The sequence below is a fragment of the Myotis nattereri genome (genome assembly GCF_964212035.1).
Source record: "Myotis nattereri genome assembly, chromosome: 3".
NCBI classification, from domain to species: Eukaryota; Metazoa; Chordata; class Mammalia; order Chiroptera; family Vespertilionidae; genus Myotis; species Myotis nattereri.
Window position 1 is genome coordinate 66,000,612 of NC_138077.1, and position 19,550 is coordinate 66,020,161.

At 40.6% G+C, this 19,550-nt stretch overlaps 2 protein-coding genes across 3 annotated transcripts in view; one reads left to right on the plus strand and one right to left on the minus strand.

The window, feature by feature from the left end:
- NAA50 (N-alpha-acetyltransferase 50, NatE catalytic subunit) overlaps positions 1-19,550 on the plus strand; it is a 48,791-nt gene that overhangs the window by 7,021 nt on the left and 22,220 nt on the right. The gene's annotated exons all lie outside the window — the stretch shown is intronic.
- LOC308517117 (ribonuclease P protein subunit p30-like) lies at positions 14,214-15,370 on the minus strand (the record flags this gene model as incomplete). The annotated part of the gene is given in 2 exon segments (XM_081088178.1): positions 14,214-15,289; positions 15,291-15,370. Coding segments are annotated over 2 exon segments (750 nt in total). The 3' UTR covers positions 14,214-14,619.

The following is a 19,550-nucleotide window of genomic DNA, read 5'->3' on the forward strand; positions in this document are numbered from 1 at the left end:
CTATATAATAAAAGTCTAATATGCTAAGTGCCATCCAGTCTGTTCAACAAATCAAAGCGTAATATGCTAATGATATGCTAAAGCTGCTCAACCGCTCACTATGATATGTACTGACCACCAGGGGGCAGTCAGCCGGCCGACCAGTCACTATGACATGCACCCACCACCAGGGGGCAGATGCTCCAACCAGTAGGTTAGCTTGCTGCTGGGGTCCGGCCAATCGGGACTGAGCAAGACAGGCCGGAGATGCCCTGGAGCCCTCCTGTGATCCCTCCCCAGCTGGCCAACCTCCTGCATCCCTCCCTGGCCCCAATAGTGCACCGGTGGGGTCCCTCAGTCTGGCCTGCGCCCTCTCACAATCCGGGACCCCTGGGGGAATGTCAGAGAGCCGGTTTCAGCCCGATCCCGCAGGCCAGGCCAAGGGACCCCACTGGTGCACATAAATCTTTAACTATAGTTTTGCTTTGCTGACTAAGTGATAAATGGTGTGTATGTTTTTCTAGTTAAGTTGGACATTTCCCACTTGTACTGACTGACCATTTCTTATCTTTGTGACTTACCTGTTACTTGTATAACTTACCAGGTTTTTAATTGGGATATTGATTACTTTTTTACATCAGATTACAAAACAGATAATGTTCTTTAGGAAATCGGTTGAAACATTCAAATTAGTAAATATTGTCACAGTGATGCCAGTTTATGACACATCAGAAAAAATTTTTTTTACAGGTGTAACTTGTTTAAGCTATGATAAGTGAGGAAAATATTTTTTTACTTAGGAGCATTTTAAACATTTTTTATTTCTCTTTCCAGAAAACAAAAGTATCTTTAAAGATATATTTGAAGCCCTGGCCAGTGTGGCTCAGTCGGTTGGAGCGTCATCCTGTGCACCAAGAGGTGCGGGTACACCAGGAAATTGCTGGTTGGATTCCTGATCAGAGCACAAGCCTGGGTTTCGGGTTCTGGGTTCCATCTCCAGTAGGGGGCGTGCAGGAGGCAGCTGATTGATGTTTTTCATCCATGTTTTTCTCTCTCTTCCTTTCCCTTTCTCTCAAAAAAAAAAAAATCAATTTAAAACATTTTTTAAAAAATAACTGAACAAAAATGATATATTTGGATTTTCCCCTCTCTAGTCTGGGTAGTTTATTATTTGTAGCTTCCATTATCTTCAAAAAGGAAATTTACTATAATCCAAAAAGCATTGATTATAAAGCAACCATGTTTTGTAGTTTAGTGTGGCGCTAATCACTAATGATAGTTCACAGTGGGGTCATTAGTAATTTTTTGACCCAGGCCTTGGTTCCTTTATCTTTAAAGAGAGTAGCTTGAATGTGACCAAAAATGGCTAAATATTCTATTTCATGTGATAGTTCTAATCTGTTGGTAGTATCTTAATCAGTGTTTAATAAGTCAATAGCTTTTAAAAGTGCTTAGATTACCAAAAAAAAGGTGATGTCATTGATTAATATCTACCATTGACTTCTGTGGAATGTATGTCCCATGTTTGCCATCCCTAATCTCTGTCATCTCTAACTTTCTGTGACACTAAGAAACAGAACTTTGGAATCATATTGGAATTGTTATCTTTATTTTGCTCTTGTGTCTTGAGACTTAATTCCCCCCAATGGCACTTTTATTTTTATTTTTTATAGCTATTAACATGTCCTCCACTGTTTAGCATAGAAACAGAGGTGAGCCAAGAAGGAAAGAGATGGACTCTGGGATTTTTGAATACTTTTTATGGCCAAAAATACAATGAGGGAGGAAGGGAAGACTAGGCCAGTAGCCACAACTAGGTGATAAAAAGTTTTATATGTAGTATTATTTGAATCTTATTTGTTAGGTTATGCGTAACTGTTGAAAAAAATTTTTAATTGATTTTTAGAGAGAGCAGACAGACATTGATTTGTTGTTCCACTGATCTATTCACCCATTGGTTGGTTCTTGTGTATGCCCTAACCAGATCCCTGCAATCTTGGTGTACTGGGACAATGCTCTAACCCAGTGGTCAGCAAACTGCGGCCCCTTGAGTGTGACTCTGCCACAAAATACCATGTGCGGGCACACACGTACAGTGCAATTGAGACTTCGTGGCCACACTCAAGGGGCCAAAGAGCCGCATGTGGCTCGCGAGCCGCAGTTTGCTGACCACTGCTCTAACCAATTGAGCTACTCTGCCAGGGCCATAGCTATTGAAAATGTTTAAGCAGAGAAGTAAAATGATTGGATTTGTATTTTATATTATTCTGACTGCTTATGATGGCTTTGTCTCCTTTCCTCTAATCTTATTTCCTTTCATTAGGCTAGAGGTTTTGGATTCAAATGATGGCCTGAACCACACTGCCAAAAAACTATAGGAAAAGGTTATGAAGATATTTGGGAAGCAGAATTAATAGGGAGTAAAATAGGACATAAGACTACATCTAAAACTCCATTTCTGTATTTTATGAGTGGGGGGGCTATTAATGAAGATAGCAAATAAAGGTAGATGTTTTAATTTCCTGTAGAGCAGCGGTTCTCAACCTGTGGGTCACGAACCCTTTGGGAGTCGAACAACCCTTTCACAGGGGTCGCCTAAGACCATTGGAAAACACATATATAATTACATATTGTTTTTGTGATTAATCACTATGCTTTAATTACGTTCAATTTGTAACAATGAAAATACATCCTGCATATTAGATATTTACATTACATAACAGTAGCAAAATTACAGTTATGAAGTAGCAACGAAAATAATTTTATGATTGGGGGTCACCACAACATGAGGAACTGTATTAAAGGGTCGCGGCATTAGGAAGGTTGAGAAACCACTGCTATAGAGAATGATGCATTCAGTTTTCAATGTGTTGAATTTGATATTCCTATAGCGATAACTAACTAGTAAGAAATTAGAAATATATGTTTGGATTCAGAGATTTCAAAGTATAAAAATATCAACATTTAGGTAGTCGTAAGGAAAAAGCCAGAGCTGGGAAGGAGCTCACCTAATTGAATATAGGGATTCTTTTTAGATTATAGCCTTGAGTAGATTGTGTTCCTGTGTGTTTAGCACTTCCAGTACCCAGCTAAATAATTACTGTTTTTATACACATGATACTTGGAGTCACACAGCTTGGAGAGCTGATCCACCCATCACCACTTTTTTGATACCTGCTAAACCTATCTAGAATAGTGACTCTCTACCAGGATTACACCTCCTGCCCACCCCAGAAATCTGGGTAGTGTCTGGAGGCATTTTTGGTTGTTACAATTGAGCATCTAAAATATAAACAGGCTTTAACAGCTTTCTCTGTACTTCATTTTCTCTTTTTGCTATGTGACTTTAAAAGTCAGAATTTGTAGAAAAGGACCCACTTTCGTGTAGTCATGTCTCCATCTTGTGGCCTTGCAGAATATTGCCACTGAATTTTGTTCTTACAATTATGGACATAATTAAGATTACCTTTAATAAAAGCTAAACATTTAAGAGCTTATTATCTGATGTTGGTATGCTAAATACTTAACATGCATTATCTCATTTTATCACACTGGTCTTTTATAAGCCAAGACTAAAGGTTTCCTACTACCATTTTCTAAGCTCATATTTGACTGAATAATAGACTGATCTTGTGGTGCTGGCACAAAATAATATCTAATGGGTTCTAGAAAGTAAAAGGCAAGTAGCTATGTTTTCCCAGATCAAAGGACTTGCTACACTTTTTTTTTTATCCTCACCTGAGGATATGTTTTTATTGAGTATAGAGAGAAGGAGAGAGAAACAATGATCAGTTGCCTGCCATATGCACTCTGGCCGAGGATTGAACCTGAAACCCAGGCATTTGTCCTAATGGAATCAAACCTGAGATCCTTTGATGCATGAGATGACACTCCAACCAACTGAGCCACACTGGCCAGTGCTTAGTACACATTTCTATGGGCACTTCTGTTATATCAGTCTGTCTCCCCTTTTAGGTCCTTAGTCTAAAAACTTTGGTATGAAGATGCATTGGGGTTTGTTATGAATTTGAAAAACAAGAAAAAAATAGCATGTCATGAATTTACTTGAGCTAAGAGAATCATTTTGTGTCTTTAATAACTACTGTCCTCAGGTTTTTATAGTTACGGTTGTAAGCTCCAGTGGCAATAGGAACCTAGGACAGAACAGATAAAGTAAATGAGTAAAGCAAGAGAAGAAATGTAAGCTTTGTGCCCACCGGTATGGTTTAGTGGTTGAGCATTGACCTATAAACCAGGAGGTCACGGTTTGATTCCTGGTCAGGGCACATGCCCAGTAGGGGGGCATGCAAGAGGCAGCTAATCAATAATATCATTGATGAATCTCTTTCTCTCCCTCTCTCTCTGAAATCAATAAAAATAAATTAAAACAAAAAATGTAAGCTTGTGTAAAGTAATTTAAATATTAGCAACCAACTTAATTTTTTTTTTTTAAACCACATGGCTGATTTAACTTTTAGGCCAAGAATTAAGGGGTTACCTACAGAGTAGAGATCTTAAGCTGGCAAATTAAAATAGTCTACATTATTAAATTATATTGAGATCTTTTTCTGAAGTAAGCAGTCAATGCTGTGATTAACTTAAGTTTTGAGTTGGACCGTTTTGAATTTGAGGCACAGCTCCTCAACACTAGCTAGGTCATACACATAGCTATAGTAAAACATCCTATATTATAGGGGAAATGATTAACATTTTATGTGAAATCCATTCTAATATAGCATTATTTATTTATTGACGTATTCTACTTCTCTGCCCACTTTAATTTAGAAATTTACACACATGCAGTGAGAAGTTTATTAATTTAGGTGGATGCTAATTTTGTATGGTTAACATAATAAGCTTAATTACAAAAATAAATATTTTAAGGTGAAATGGGGGAATCTGAATTTGTAACTGGCAAGGTGATTCTGGTATATAGTTTGGAATCCATTCCTGGATTTTGTGACACTGCTTCTCCAGATATTTTCCCTACTCTTGTGAAAATTATTTCTCAAACATCTTTATGGGCTCTCATTCTTTTTACCCCTAAAATATAAGTGTTACGTTTGGTAATTCTGTGTTTAAATATTATTCTCACTATGGACATTTCTTGGTAATGTGATCTTTTCCCATAATCAGAGGGTGTACATTATGCATTTTTAAAAAATACATTTTTATTTCAGAGAGGAAGGGAGAGGGAGAGATAGCAACATGAGTTATGAGAGAGAATAATTGATTGGCTGCCTCGTATACACCCCCTATTGGGGATCGAGACCACAACCCGGGCATGTGCCCTTGACCGGAACCAAACCCGGGACCCTTCAGTCCACAGGCTGATGCTAGCCACTGAGCCAGACCAGCTAGGGCCATTATGCATTTTTCATATTCCAGGAAACAATTCTCAAAAGGGAATTCTTACTAAATTAATGTAAAAAGTCTAGGTGCACTGCTTGCTTCTAGTATCTAATTTGTTTATCTACTGAACACCCACTTTGCTTCCAACATTAGGTATCATTTAAAATTCAGGACATGTAATTATTCACACTATGACAGGCTATCCTGAGACTGCTGAATTTAGAAGGGGAGGTCTGTACCAGAATGGAAGGCTCATTGTCATCCAGCTCTCATTCACCTTCTCTTGTATAAACTGAGAATTTGATACAGCTAGAAATTGAGAAGATGTGGTTTATTAAAGGTTTGAAGTTGTCACCTCCTTTTTTTCAAATAGTAAAGAATAAATAAGGCTTCAAGTATTTTCTACCATGAGTTTTCATATCAAAAGTAACATCTTTATTTCTTAGACAAAGTTGCTGTAAAAGTTAACATAAAATACTCCAGCTTGTAGTGCCTGCCTTATGTAATATTTGCTTGTTTTGTTTTTTGTTATGAAAATTTTCAAACATGTACAAAAGTAAATTGTGCAGTAAGCCCTCATGCATCTAATTCTAGTAAGTAGAATTCCCTTGTTGTTATTTGATCTTTGCCTGACCCACTTGTTTCTGTTTCCCTTTTTGCTGGAGTGCTTCAAAGGAAATCCTTGATATGCGGGCATGCCTGGTTTTATTGTGCTTCACAGATACTGTATTTTTTAAATATATTTTATTGATTTTTTTTTACAGAGAGAAAGGGAGAGGGATAGAGAGTTAGAAACATCAATGAGAGAGAAACATCGATCAGCTGCCTCCTGCACACCTTGCACTGGGGATGTGCCCGCAACCAAGGTACATGCCCTATCCACTGAGCCAAACCGGTTAGGGCCAGATACTGCATTTTTACAAAGTGAAGGTTTATGGTAACCCTGGTTGAACAAGTCCATTGGCACCATCTTTCCAATACACTTGCTCACTTTGTATCTCTGTGTCACATTTTGATAATTCTTGCACTATTTCAAATTTTTTCATTGTTTTATTTGTTATGGTGATCTGTGATCAGTGATCTTTTTATGTTACTATTATAATTATTTTGGGGTGCCCAGAACCACACCACTATAAGATGGCATACTTAATTGTTATGCATACTCTGACTGCTCCACTGATTGGCCAACCCCTTCTCTGCCTCTCTCCCTCTTGTCCAGCCTCCCTATTCCTTGAGACACAATGATATTGAAATTAGGCCAGTTAAAAAACCTACAAGCACCTCTAAGTGTTTGAGTGACAGGAGGATTACATGTCTCTCACTCTAAATCAAAAGCTGGAAATGATTAAGCTTAGTAAGAAAGACATATCAAAAGCTGAGAAAGGACAAAAGTTAGGCCTCTTGCACCATTTAGACAGATAGTTGAATGCAAAGGAAAACTTTTAGAAAATTTAAAAGTGCTACTCTACTGAACACATGAATAGTAAGTATGTAAAACAGCCCGATTGCTGATACGGGGAAATTTTAGTCGTCTGGGTTAAAAATCAAACCGGCTACAACATTTTCTTAAGCTAAAGCCTAATCCAAAGCAAGGCACTAACTCTCTTCAATTGTTTGAAGGCTGAGAGAGGTGAGGAAGCTGCAGAAGGAAAGATTGAAGCTAGCAGATGTTGGTTCATGCAATTCAAGAAAAGAAGCCATCTCTATAACATGAAAGTGCAAAGTGAAGCAGCAAATTATCCAGATCTAGTTAAGATAATTAATGAAGGTGGCTACACTATAAACAGATTTTCATTATAGATGAAACAGTCTTATATTGGAAGAAGATACCATCCACCACTTAATAGCTAGAGAGAAGTCAATGCCTGGCTTCAAATGACTGACTCTCTTGTTAGGTGACTTTTAAGTTGATGCCAGTGCTCATTTACCATTCTGAAAATCTGAGGACCCTTAAGAATTATACTAAATCTATTCTCTTTATGCTCTAAAAATAGAACAATAAAACCTGGATGACAGCACATCTGTTTGCAACATGGCTTACTGAGTATATTTTAAGCCCACTGTTGAGATCTGCTCAGACAAAGATGTTTTTAAATATTACTCATTGGCAATGCACCTGATCATCCAAGAACTCTGCTAGACATGTACAAGGTTAATGTTTTTATGCCTGCTAACACAATACCCATTCTGCAGCCCATGGATCAAGGAGTAATTTGAACATTGATTCTTACTATTTAAGAAATACATTTTGTAAGGCTATAGCTGCCATAAATAGTGATGCCTCTGATATATTTGGGCAAAGTAAATTGAAAATCTTCTGGAAAAGAGTCACCATTCTAGATACCATTAAGAACATTTGTGATTCGTGGGAAGAGGTAAAATAAATCAGTGTTAACAGGAGTTAGGGAGAAGTTCATTCCAACCCTCATGAATGACTTGGAGGGACTCAGATTTCAGTAGAGGAAGTAACTGCAGATGTGGAAATAGCAAGAGAACTAGAATTAGAAGAGGAATTGCTTCTTATGATTGAGCAAAGAAAGTGGTTTCTTGAGATGGAATCTACTTCTGATTAAGATGCTGTGAAGATTGTTGAAATGACAACATAGGATTTAGAATATTACATAAACTCAGTTGAGAAAGCAGCTGCAGGGTTTGAGAGGTACATGCCCTTGACCGGAATCGAACCTGGGACCCTTCAGTCTGTAGGTTCTGACTCTGGTTTTGAAAGAAGTACTATGTGTAAAATGCTATCATACGGTACAGCATTGCATTTTACAAAGAAATAGTGAAAGGAAAAGTCATTCAATGAAGCAAACTTCATTGTCTTCTTTTAAGATATTGCCACGGCAACCCCAGCCTTTAGCAACCCCCATCCTGATCAGTGAGCAGCCATCAACATCAAGGCAAAACGCTCCACCAGCAAAAATCATGTCTCAACTCACTGTAGGCTGTGATGATGGTTTGCATTTTTAGTAGTACTTTTAAATTAAGCTATATATTTTTTAAAAGACATAATGCTATTGTACTCTTACTGGACTACTTACAGTGGAAACATAGCTTTTAAATGCACTAGGAAACCAAAAATGTATGTGACTCACTTTATTGCAGTATACCCAATCTATATTTGTTTTTTCTCATAAGTCCTATAAAAGTCTTTTAAAGATAGGTTTGTTCAAAGCAGAATCCAAAAAGGTCCACACATTGCATTTAGCTGAAATGTCCCATGATCTCTCCCTCTCTCTCTCTCTCTTTCTCTCTCTCTCTCTCTCTCTCTCTCTCTCTCTCTCTCTCTCTCAAGTTTTACATATGTCTCCTTTTCCCCCAATTACCCCTCTCCCCGAAGCCATTCCCACCACGGGCAAGCCCCCACCCATGATCTCTCTTTTAAAAAAAATACGTTTTTATTGATTTTCAGAAAGAGGAAAGGAAAGGGATAGAGAGATAGAAACATGGATGAGAGAGGAACATCCTTGAGCGGTTGCCTCCTGCACGTTCCCTATCATGGTTCGAGCCCTAAACCCCAGGCATTGTGCCCTAACTGGTAATCAAACTGGTGAACTCTTGATTCATGGGTCAGTGCTCAACCACTGACCACATCGGCTGTCTCATGTTCTCTTTCATTTCATTTTATTTTAATTCTTTATTTTTTAAAGTATTACATAAGTCTCCTTCCCTCCCCCCCCCCATTGACCTCTCCCCAGCCGTCCCCACCCCCTAGCACATACCCTCACCCCCGTGCTGTTTATGTCCATTGGTTATGCTCATATGCATGCATATAAATCTTTTGGTTGATTTCTTACCCCCTCACCCCCTGCCTTCCCTCATAGGTTGGACAGTCTGTTCAGTGCTTCTGTGGCTCTGGTTCTATTTTTGTATATTCCACAAATGAGTGAAATCATATATCTTTCTCTAACTGGCTTATTTCGCTTAGCATAAATGCACTCCAGGTCCATCCATGCTGTTGCAAATGGTAAGAATTCCTTCTTTTTTACAGCAGCATAGTATTCCATTGTGTAGATGTACCACAGTTTTCTAATCCACTCATCTGCTGATGTGCACTTGGGCTGTTTCCAAATCTTAGCTATTGTAAATTGTGCTGCAATGAACATAGGGGTGCGTATATCCTTTCTGATTCTGGTTTCTGTTTCTGGTTTCTTGGGATATATTCCTGGAAGTGGGATTACTGGGTCAAATGGCAATTCCATTTTTTATTTTTTTTGAGGAAACACTTTACTGTTTTCCACCGTGGCTGCACCAGTCTGCATTCCCACCAGCAGTGCAGGAGGGTTCCTTTTTCTCTGCATCCTCTCCAGCACTTACCATTTGTTGATTTGTTGATGATAGCCATTCTGTCAGGTGTGAGATGGTACCTCATTGTTGTTTTGATTTGCACCTCTCAGATAATTAGTGACTTTGAGCATGTTTTCATATGTCTCTTGACTTTCTGTATGTCCTCTTTGGAAAAGTGTCTATTTAGGTCCTTGGACCGTATTTTGATTGGATTGTTTATTTTCCTTTTGTTAAGTTGTATGACTTCCCTATAAATTTTGGAAATTAAACCCTTATCAGAGATAACATTGGCAAATTGTCTCATGTTCCCTTAATCTGACAGTTCCTTCTCCTTTCAAAACAACACACAAAAAGCTTACTTTAGAATAGTTCTAAATTTAGTTTTAGAATAGTTTGAGTTATAGTTTTAGAGTTACATTTGTGAAGATGATAGAGAGTGGTTCCAATTTTTCATTCATATATATATATATATATATATATATATATAGAACTCTTACAACTCAATAAGATAAGCAGTCTAATTTAAAAATGAGAATTCTTATGAATTATTGTAAAACTTACAAGTTTATTTACAGGCCTAGACCATGGACAAAAGATTTAAATAGACATTTCACCAGGTAAAATGTATAAATGGCAAATAACCATACAGAAAAATACTCAGTATCATTAGTCACTAGAGAAATGCAAATCTAATGAGATGACTTTACATCACTTAGAATGGCTATAAACAAAGTAAAAAAAAGTTGGCAGGGATGTGCAGAAACTGGAATCCTAATACATTACAGGTGGAAATGTAAATGGTGCAGGTGCTTTGGAAAACAGTTTAGCAACGTTTTAATTTTCCATTACTGCTGTAACAAATTACTACAAACTTAATGGTTTAAAAAACACACATCTGTTACCTTAGTTCTTAAGACAGAACTCTGAAATGGGCTTCACTAGGCTAAAATAAAGGTGTTGGGATGTTTAGTGATGTTTGAATAGTATCTTCCCCAAACTCCTGGAATCTCAGTATGTGATCTCTAGAAATAGGGTCTTTACAGGTGTAATTAAGATGAGTTCATATTCGCCCTGTCCAAGTAGCTCTGTTGCTTAGACCATTGTCCTGATATACGCCAAGATTGTCAGTCAATCCCCAGTTAGGGCAGACACCGGAATCAGCCAATGAATGCATAAGTAAGTGGGACAGCAAGTCAATGTTTCTGTCCCCCACCCTCTTCCTCTCTCCTTTGTTTTCTCAAACCAATTTTTTAAAAAAATAGTAAACTTGTCTTAAAAAAAAATGAGGCACACTCAATTGGGGCGACCCTAAATCTAATGATTAGTGTCCTTATAAAGGCACACACCCGCAGAAGCCCATGTGAAGATAGAGGCAGACACTAGAGTTGTGCTGCCATAAGCCAAGAAATATCTAAGACAACTAGAAGCTGGCAGAGGCAAGGAAGGATTCTACTCCGGAACATAAGAGCCCTGACTGTGAGATAGCATGAGAGTATAGTTCTGCTGACATCCTGATTTTGAATTTCTAGCCTCCAGAACTTTGAGAGAATAAAATTTGTTTTTCAAGCCACTTTTGTGTTAATTTTTTTAAGGCAGCTCTAGGAAATTAATACAACAGGATTGTGTTTCTTCTAGAGCAGTGGTTCTCAACCTTCCTAATGCCGCGACCCTTTAATACAGTTCCTCATGTTGTGGTGACCCCCAACCATAAAATTATTTTCGTTGCTACTTCATAACTGTAATTTTGCTACTGTTTTGAATCGTAATGTAAATATCTGATATGCAGGATGTATTTTCATTATTACAAAATGAACATAAAGCATAGTGATTAATCACAAAAACAATATGTAATAATATATGTGTTTTCCGATGGTCTTAGGCGACCCCTGTGAAAGGGTTGTTCGACTCCCAAAGGGTTCGCGACCCACAGGTTGAGAACCGATGTTCTAGAGGCTTTAGATAAGAATGTGTTTTCTTGCCTTTTCAGCTTCAGTGGGCCACCTACATCCCTTCATCTTCCAAACGAATAGCATAGCATCTTCAGCTCTCATATCTGCTTCTGTTATTACATCTACTCTGACTCTTAAGGGCCTCTGTGATTAATCTTCCCATCTCAGGTTCTTAATTACATCTGTAAAGTCCATTTTCCTTGTGAAATATTAAAGATTTCTGGGATTAGAATATGGACATTCCTAGGGGGCCATTATTCTGCCTACTTTTGGCAGTTTCTTTTAAAAGTTAAGCATATTTGCCACAACCCAACACAGCCTATTATAGGTATCTACCAGAAAAATTAAAACATAAGTCCACACACAGACTTATATGTAATACTAATAGCATTATTTATAACTAGAGGCCCGATGCATGAAATTTGTGCAAGAGTAGGCCTTCCTTCCCCCGGCTACCGGCACCGGCTTCCCTCTGGGACCGGGCTTCCCTTTTAGCCCCGGCTTCATCCGGATGGATGTCCGGTCTCATTAGCATACTACACTTTTATTATTATAGACTAGAGGCCCGATGCACAAAGATTCGTGCAAGGATGGGCCTTCCTTCCCCTGGCTGCCGGCACCGCCTTTGCTCTGGCCTGGAGCCACCGTTCCACCTTCCCACACTGCCCTGAGGCCCAGAGCAACTGGAGTGCTGAATGCCTGCATCCTTACCATGGCGATGATGCAAGTGTCCCACCCCGATGGGCGCCTGCGTATGCAAATTAACCCGCCATCTTTGTTGGGTCAATTTGCATACTCCTGATTGGCTGGTGGGCATCTCAAAGGTATGGTCAATTTGCATCTTTCTTTTATTAGTGTAGATAGCCACAGAGTAAATAGAGTTAAAATGCCCATCAGGTGGTAAATAGGTTTAAAAAATGTGCCATAGTCATATAATGGAATACTATTCAATTGTTGACATAGTATAACATGGATGAAAGTCAAAAAATTATGCTGCATGAAAGACATGTTGCAAAAAAAATCACATGGAATACATAACAGGCTGAGGGATTTGTTCCCCAACAAGTGTTCAATTGTGATGAGGCATGCTTCTTCTGGACGAAAATGCCAATGGGTAGCTATCTCACAGGAAGAGAAGTCACTGCCAGTGAAAGGCAGGCTGACGTTATTGTTGCTTGGGAATGCAAGTGGGGACTTATAAGTTAAAGGCTCTACTCGTATATCATTCTGAAAATTCACGAGTCTTCAAGGAAAGTAATGTCATGAAAAACGAGTTGCGATATGGAGGGCTTATAGCAAAGCTTGGGTAACCAGGCAATTTTGAAAAAAGAAAAAAAGTATTTTTATCGATTTCAGAGAAGAGAGAGTTACATCAATGATGAGAGAGAATCATTGATTGGCTGCCTCCTGCATGCCCCACTCCAGGGATCCAGCCCACAACCTGGACATGTGCCCTGACCGGAATCAAACTATGGTTCATAGGTCAACAATCAACCACTGAGCAACACTGGTTAGGCCAGGCAACTTTTTATGGAGTTAATTCATGAAGTGTTTTCCCCACGTGTGGAGAAATACCTCTCGGAAAAACAGTTGATACTAAAGGCACTTGTAATGGAGAATGCTCCTGCTCACCCTTGATTTGAAGGCCGAGTTGGTAGAGGATTACAGCTTCTTTACTGCTAGGTTCTTGTCACCTAACACAGTTTTCATCCAGGCCATGGACCAGCAGGTCATTTCTAATTTTAAGAAACTTTACACAAAGGCACTGTTTTAGACGTGGTTTGAGGTGATCTCTGAAACTAATTTAACCCTCGGAGTTCTGGAAGAACATTTTAATATGTCCTCATTTGCTTGAGCTCATAAACAAAGCAGGGTGAGGGATTGTCTTCCAGGACCATGCAATTAGTCTGGAAGGAATTGTGGCCTTTGTCAGTTGTGGAAGTTACTGTGTCTCTGGGCAGGTCCCTGGGCTGGGAGATAGACGATGATAATGTGGAGGACTTGGTGGAGAACACAATACTGAGCTGACCGCAGAGGAACTCCAAGACCTTCCGAGGAAGCAGTAACCAAGGGCAGCTGATGAGCTTTCAGAGAAAGAGAAGGAGGAGGAAGAAAGAGGAGATATTCCTGCTTCACTAATCAAAGAAATGGGAAGAAATATCACCGTGACAAAGAAGTAGCAAACTGCAATAAACTTGTTCAATGACAATGCAATGTTTTACTTCAGGCACATGTTAAAACAAACATCACTGCATAGATTTTCAGTGAGACAGAGGCCCAATGAGCCAGAAGCAAGTTCTAGTGGAGCAAAGAGACAACCCCAAAATAGCTACCTGACATATTCATGGAAAGGGACTCACCTTCCAAACAATAATCTCTGCATCCCTCCTCTCCATACTCTGTCATCAGTAGCTATCAACATTAAAGGTACAGTAAGTTCCAGTGTATATAAATTTTCATTATTTACTGTATATTTCCTTTTATTTTCACTTACATTTGATGTTCTTTTTTTAAGAGTTTATTTATAGATTAATCAGTACATCGGACATGTACTGTATATAAGGAAGGTCAAAATAGGAAAAAGTTTGGGGTCTCAAAGAGGTTAATTTCATTTATATTATTTCTTTTTTTTTTTTTCCCTTAATATAAATTTTAATAGTCCATAAAACTAACCACTTTTTGAGTAGTAAGGTTAAAAAATGTAAATCAAATAAAGCAGAAAAGCATGAGTTTTTAAATGAACAAAAGAGTCTCTTGAAATATCGAAACATCTAATTTAATTATACCTGCCATTTTTATCAATTACACCAAGAATATAAGCTAGACTCTGTTTTCTCTTACACTATCTCAAAATTCATTTAGCTCAGTCTTAAGTGCTTCACCCGGTTTCTTCTGTTAGTTTGAACGCCTGAATATAAAATCGTTTTTAGAGACTACCGATTTCTAGCTCCATGTGAAAACAGCAAATCGTGCAGAGGTTTGATTTCTGTTGTGGCTGGTGGACTATGAAAGGGAAGACGGGAGTGTCAACAGAGCCTGGGAAATCTTTTCAGTCCTCACACTTGGCTTTTTTGGAAGCTGGAAGAGAATCATCATTTCCTTCCGATGACCGAGGTTTCTTCACGGTGGAAATAATTCCAAAAGCAGTTTTCCTAGTTTCTCCATGGAGAAGCGCTGCTCGGCAGTTGGTAGACACTGCAGCCTTGGCATCACTTTCAGAGAGTCCAAACAGCAGCCCTAAGTTTGCCACATCATATGGACCTCTTATTTCTAAAGGCCTTTCTGCAGCACTAGATATAATTACATTCTTTCCTTTGCAGACTTGCATCAAATTGAGGGCATTGGAAATTGTGTACCTTCTCATTGTGGAGTCTTTGATGGCTGGGCTGTAGACAAGTTCAAAGCCCACACCTCGGTCAATTGCCACATTAATAGGGGGTCTTTTGAAGTAAAATGGTAGTTTCTCTGTTACAGTTATGCAGACTAAATCCACATCTAGATGTGTACAAGCAACATGAAAAAGTTTTTCTGTCTTTGGGAAAACTGCAACAATATCATAGAGCCGGACCCTCGAAGAAGTTGCTCTCAAAACATTGCAGTGAGATGGATCCGAAACAATAATCGTCAGTCTAGTTAAAATTTTTATTGGTCTTGATTTTCCCTGTACAATTGGCAAAGTTGTGAAGAGTTCTGAAATAGCAACTGGTTTTTCAATTTCGGTGAGCGGCGTTTTCCACGAGCCCGCGCAGCGCCTTTAGGTCCGAACCCGCTCGCAGGTCCAAATCTGCAAACACCGCCATGCTGGAGTCACATGACCGCCCCGCGTGATCTCCATTTATATTATTTCTAATGGGAAAAATGGTTCAGTTTTTTAACAAATTGCTTCTCAGCCTTCCAGAATGAACTAAGTTTGAGAACTAAAGTTCTGCTGTACATGAAAATATGTGAAAAATTTTGTTATTGAGAAACATACAAATTAAAACCACAATGAAATATCACTGCACACCTATTAGAATGGCATACATCTTTTTTGCATTGATTTTATTTTTTAAAAATATTTTATTGATTTTTTACAGAGAGGAAGGAAGAGGGATACAGAGTTAGAAACATCAATGGGAGAGAAACATTGATCAGCTGCCTCCTGCACACCCCCCACTGGGGACCTGCCTGCAACCAAGGTACATGCCCTTGACTGAAATCGAACCCAGGACCCTTCAGTCCGCAGGCCGACACTCTAGCCACTGAGCCAAACCAGTCAGTGCTGCATTCATTTTTTTATTGTTGACAGTATTACAGATATATCCAATTTTTTGTCCCTTTCTCCCACGTTACCAGCCCCCACCCCACCCCACTCCAGGCCTTCTACACACTATTATTGCCTGTGTCTGTGCGCTATGCATATATTTATATTTGTTCTTTGGTTAATCTCTTCCCATTCCCTCTATACACCCCTTCCCCTCTAAGGTCTGTCAGTCTATTCCATGCATCCATACTGCTGGACCTGTTTTGTTCCTGAGTTTATTTTGTTCATTAGACTCCACATACTAGTATAAGTGACATCATGTGATATTTGTCTTTCTCTAACTGGCTTATTTTGCTTAGTATAATAATTTCCAGTTCCTTCCACGCTATGGTAAATGGTAAGAGATCCTTATTTTTTGCAGCTGCTCGGTATTCCATTTTGTAAATGTACCATACCTATTTAATCCACTCATCTACTGATGGGTACTTGAGCTGTTTCCAGGTGTTGGCTATCCTATCTAATAAAAGACAAACATGGTAATTAGCGTACGTACCCTTCCCATTGGCTAATCAGCAAATATGCAAATTAACTGCCAGCCAAGATGGCGGCCGGCAGCCAGGCAGCTTGAAACTAACATGAGGCTTGCTTGCTTCAGTGAGGGAGGAAACCAACGTTCCCCGCCTGCCTTGCCGGCCTCTGAGCCTGCAGTTTGAAACATTATAACAAATATAGAAGCTAAACAAAACCCCACAAACCTGCTTTCGGCAAGCCGGGATCTCAGAACTGGAGTTATACATTGTTTCGATTATAGAACCCAAACAAACCAGATACCTGCTTTCAGCAGCAGAGGCCTTAGAGCTGGAGCCAGAGCTAAAGCTGGCCCAGAATAAAAAGAAAAAAAGGAGCAGTTGGGAGCTTCAGCCCTCAGCCCCTCACCCAGACTGGCCAGGCACCCCAGTGGGGACCCCCACCCTGAAGGGTGTGTGACCAGCTGCAAACAGCCATCATCCCCTCACCCAGGCTGGCCAGGCACCCCAGTGGGGACCCCCACCCTGATCCAGGACACCCTTCAGGGCAAACCAGCCAGCCCCACCCATGCACCAGGCCTCTATCGTATATAGTAAAAGGGTAATATGCCTCCCAGCACCGGAATCAGTGGAGCTTGCGAGGCCTCCCAGCAACAGGATCAGCGGAGCCGAGAGGCCTCCCAGCACCAGGATCAGCATGACAGAGGGGAGCGCCCAAACGCCCTGATCGCCCTGCGGCTCTGTGTGTGACAGGGGGCAGGGCCACAACCTCCCTATCCGCCCTGCTCTTTTCGTGACAGGGTAAGGCGCCCCAACCGCCTGATCAGCCCTGCTCTGTGCCTGATACAGGGGAGCTGCCCAACCCCCTGATCGCCCTGCGGCTCTGTGTGTGACGGTGTGGCACCCAAACCCCCCCACCCCCTTACGGGCCCTGCTCTGTGTGTGACAGGGTAGAGCCATAACCTCCCCATCGGCCCTGCTCTGTGGGTGATAGAGGGCGGCGCCCCAACCCCGCATCCCTCCCCCCCACGGGCCCTACTCTGTGGGTGACAGGGTAGAGCCATAAACTCCCCCTCAGCCCTGCCCTGAGTGTGACAGTGGTGGCGCCCCAACCCCCCCTGTTCCACCCTGCTCTGTGTGACAGGGGCGGTGCCCCAACTCCCCTCTCGGCCCTACCCTGTGAGTATCAGGGGGGAGCTCCTCAACCCCCTGATGGGCCCTGCTCTGTGTGTGACAGGGTGGCGCCACAACCTCCCCATCGACCCTGGCTTGAGTGTGACGGGGCGGCGCCCCAACTCCCCAATCGGCCCTGCTCTGAGCCCGACCAGGGGCTGCACCTAGGGGTTGGGCCTGCCCTCTGCCACCCGGGAGCAGGCCTAAGCCAGCAGGTCGTTATCTTCCGAGGGGTCCCAGACTGCAAGAGGGCACAGGCCGGGCTGAAGGACCCCCCTCCCCCCCGAGTGCACAAATTTTTGTGCACCGGGCCTCTAGTACTATATAACCAGTAAAATGTTACAACACATGAGGAAGGGTATCTACAGCTAAGTCTACTATGTACCACTGAGTGAAAATACAAAGCAGGTTGTGAAACTACACAGACATATTCACAAAGCAATGTATAAAGAGATGTGTAACAAGGGTCCCAGACTGCAAGAGGGCACAGGCCAGGCTCAGGGTCCCCCCCCTTCCCCCCGAGTGCACAAATTTTTGTGCACCGGTCCTCTAGTTGTAAATAATGCTGCTATTAATGTAGGGGTGCATGTATTCTTTCTGATTGGTGTTTTGGGATTCTTGGGATTTATTCCCAGAAGTAGGATCACTGGCTTAAAAGGCAGTTCCATTTTTAAATTTTTGAGGAACCTTCATACTGTTTTCCACAGTGGCTGCATCAGTCTGCATTGTCACCAGCAGTGCACTAGGGTTCCCTTTTCACCACATCCTCACCAGCATTTGTTAGTTGTTTTGTTGATGATAGCCCTTCTGGCAGGTGTCAGGTGATGATGTTCTCCCACACAGTGGGTTCCTTTTCATTTTGTTGGTGGTTTCTTTTGCAGTGCAAGCTTTTTAGTTTGATGTACTCCCATTTGTTTGTTTCCCTTGCCCTAGGACAGTGGTCGGCAAACTCATTAGTCAACAGAGCCAAATATCAACAGTACGATTGAAATTTCTTTTGAGAGCCAAATTTTTTACACTTAAGCTATATAGGTAGGTACATTGTTATTAACTTAACTAAACTAGGGTACTCCTAAGGCTTAGGAAGAGCCACATTCAAGGGGTCAAAGAGCCTCATGTGGCTCGCGAGCCGCAGTTTGCCGACCATGGCCTAGGAGATGCATTTGCAAAAATACTACTACCAGTAAATGAGATGTCTGAGATATTATTGCCTATGTTTTCTCCTAGAATTCTTATGGTTTCACATTTTACACTTAAGTCTTTTATCCATTTTGAGTTTATTGGGTATGGTGTAAATTGATGGTCTATTTTCATTTTGCGTATACCTGTACAATTTTTCCACACCATTTATTATTATTTTGTTTTTAATTAAATCTTTATTGTTCAGATTATTACATTTGTTCCTCTTTTTTTCCCCCATAACTCCCCTCCTCCAAGTTCCCGCCCCACCCTACGCCCTCACTCCCCACCCACTGTCCTCATCCATAGGTGCACGATTTTTGTCCAGTCTCTTCCCACATCTCCCACACCCCTTTCCCCCCCAAGAATAGTCAGTCCATTCCCTTTCTATGTCCCTGATTCTATTATAATCACCAGTTCATTCTGTTCATCAGATTATTTATTCACTTGATTCTTAGATTCACTTGTTGATAGATGCATATTTGTTGTTCATAATTTGTATCTTTACCTTTTTCTTCCTCTTCCTCTTCTTAAAGGATACCTTTCAGCATTTCATATAATCCTGGTTTGGTGGTGATGAACTCCTTTAGCTTTTCCTTATCTGTGAAGCTCTTTATCTGACCTTCAATTCTGAATGATAGCTTTGCTGGATAAAGTAATCTTGGTTGTAGGTTCTTGGTGTTCATCACTTTGAATATTTCTTGCCACTCCCTTCTGGCCTGCAAAGTTTCTGTTGAGAAATCAGTTGACAGTCGTATGGGTATTCCCTTGTAGGTAACTGAGTTTCTTTCTCTTGCTGTTTTTAAGATTCTCTCTTTGTCTTTTGCTCTTGGCATTTTAATTATGATGTGTCTTGGT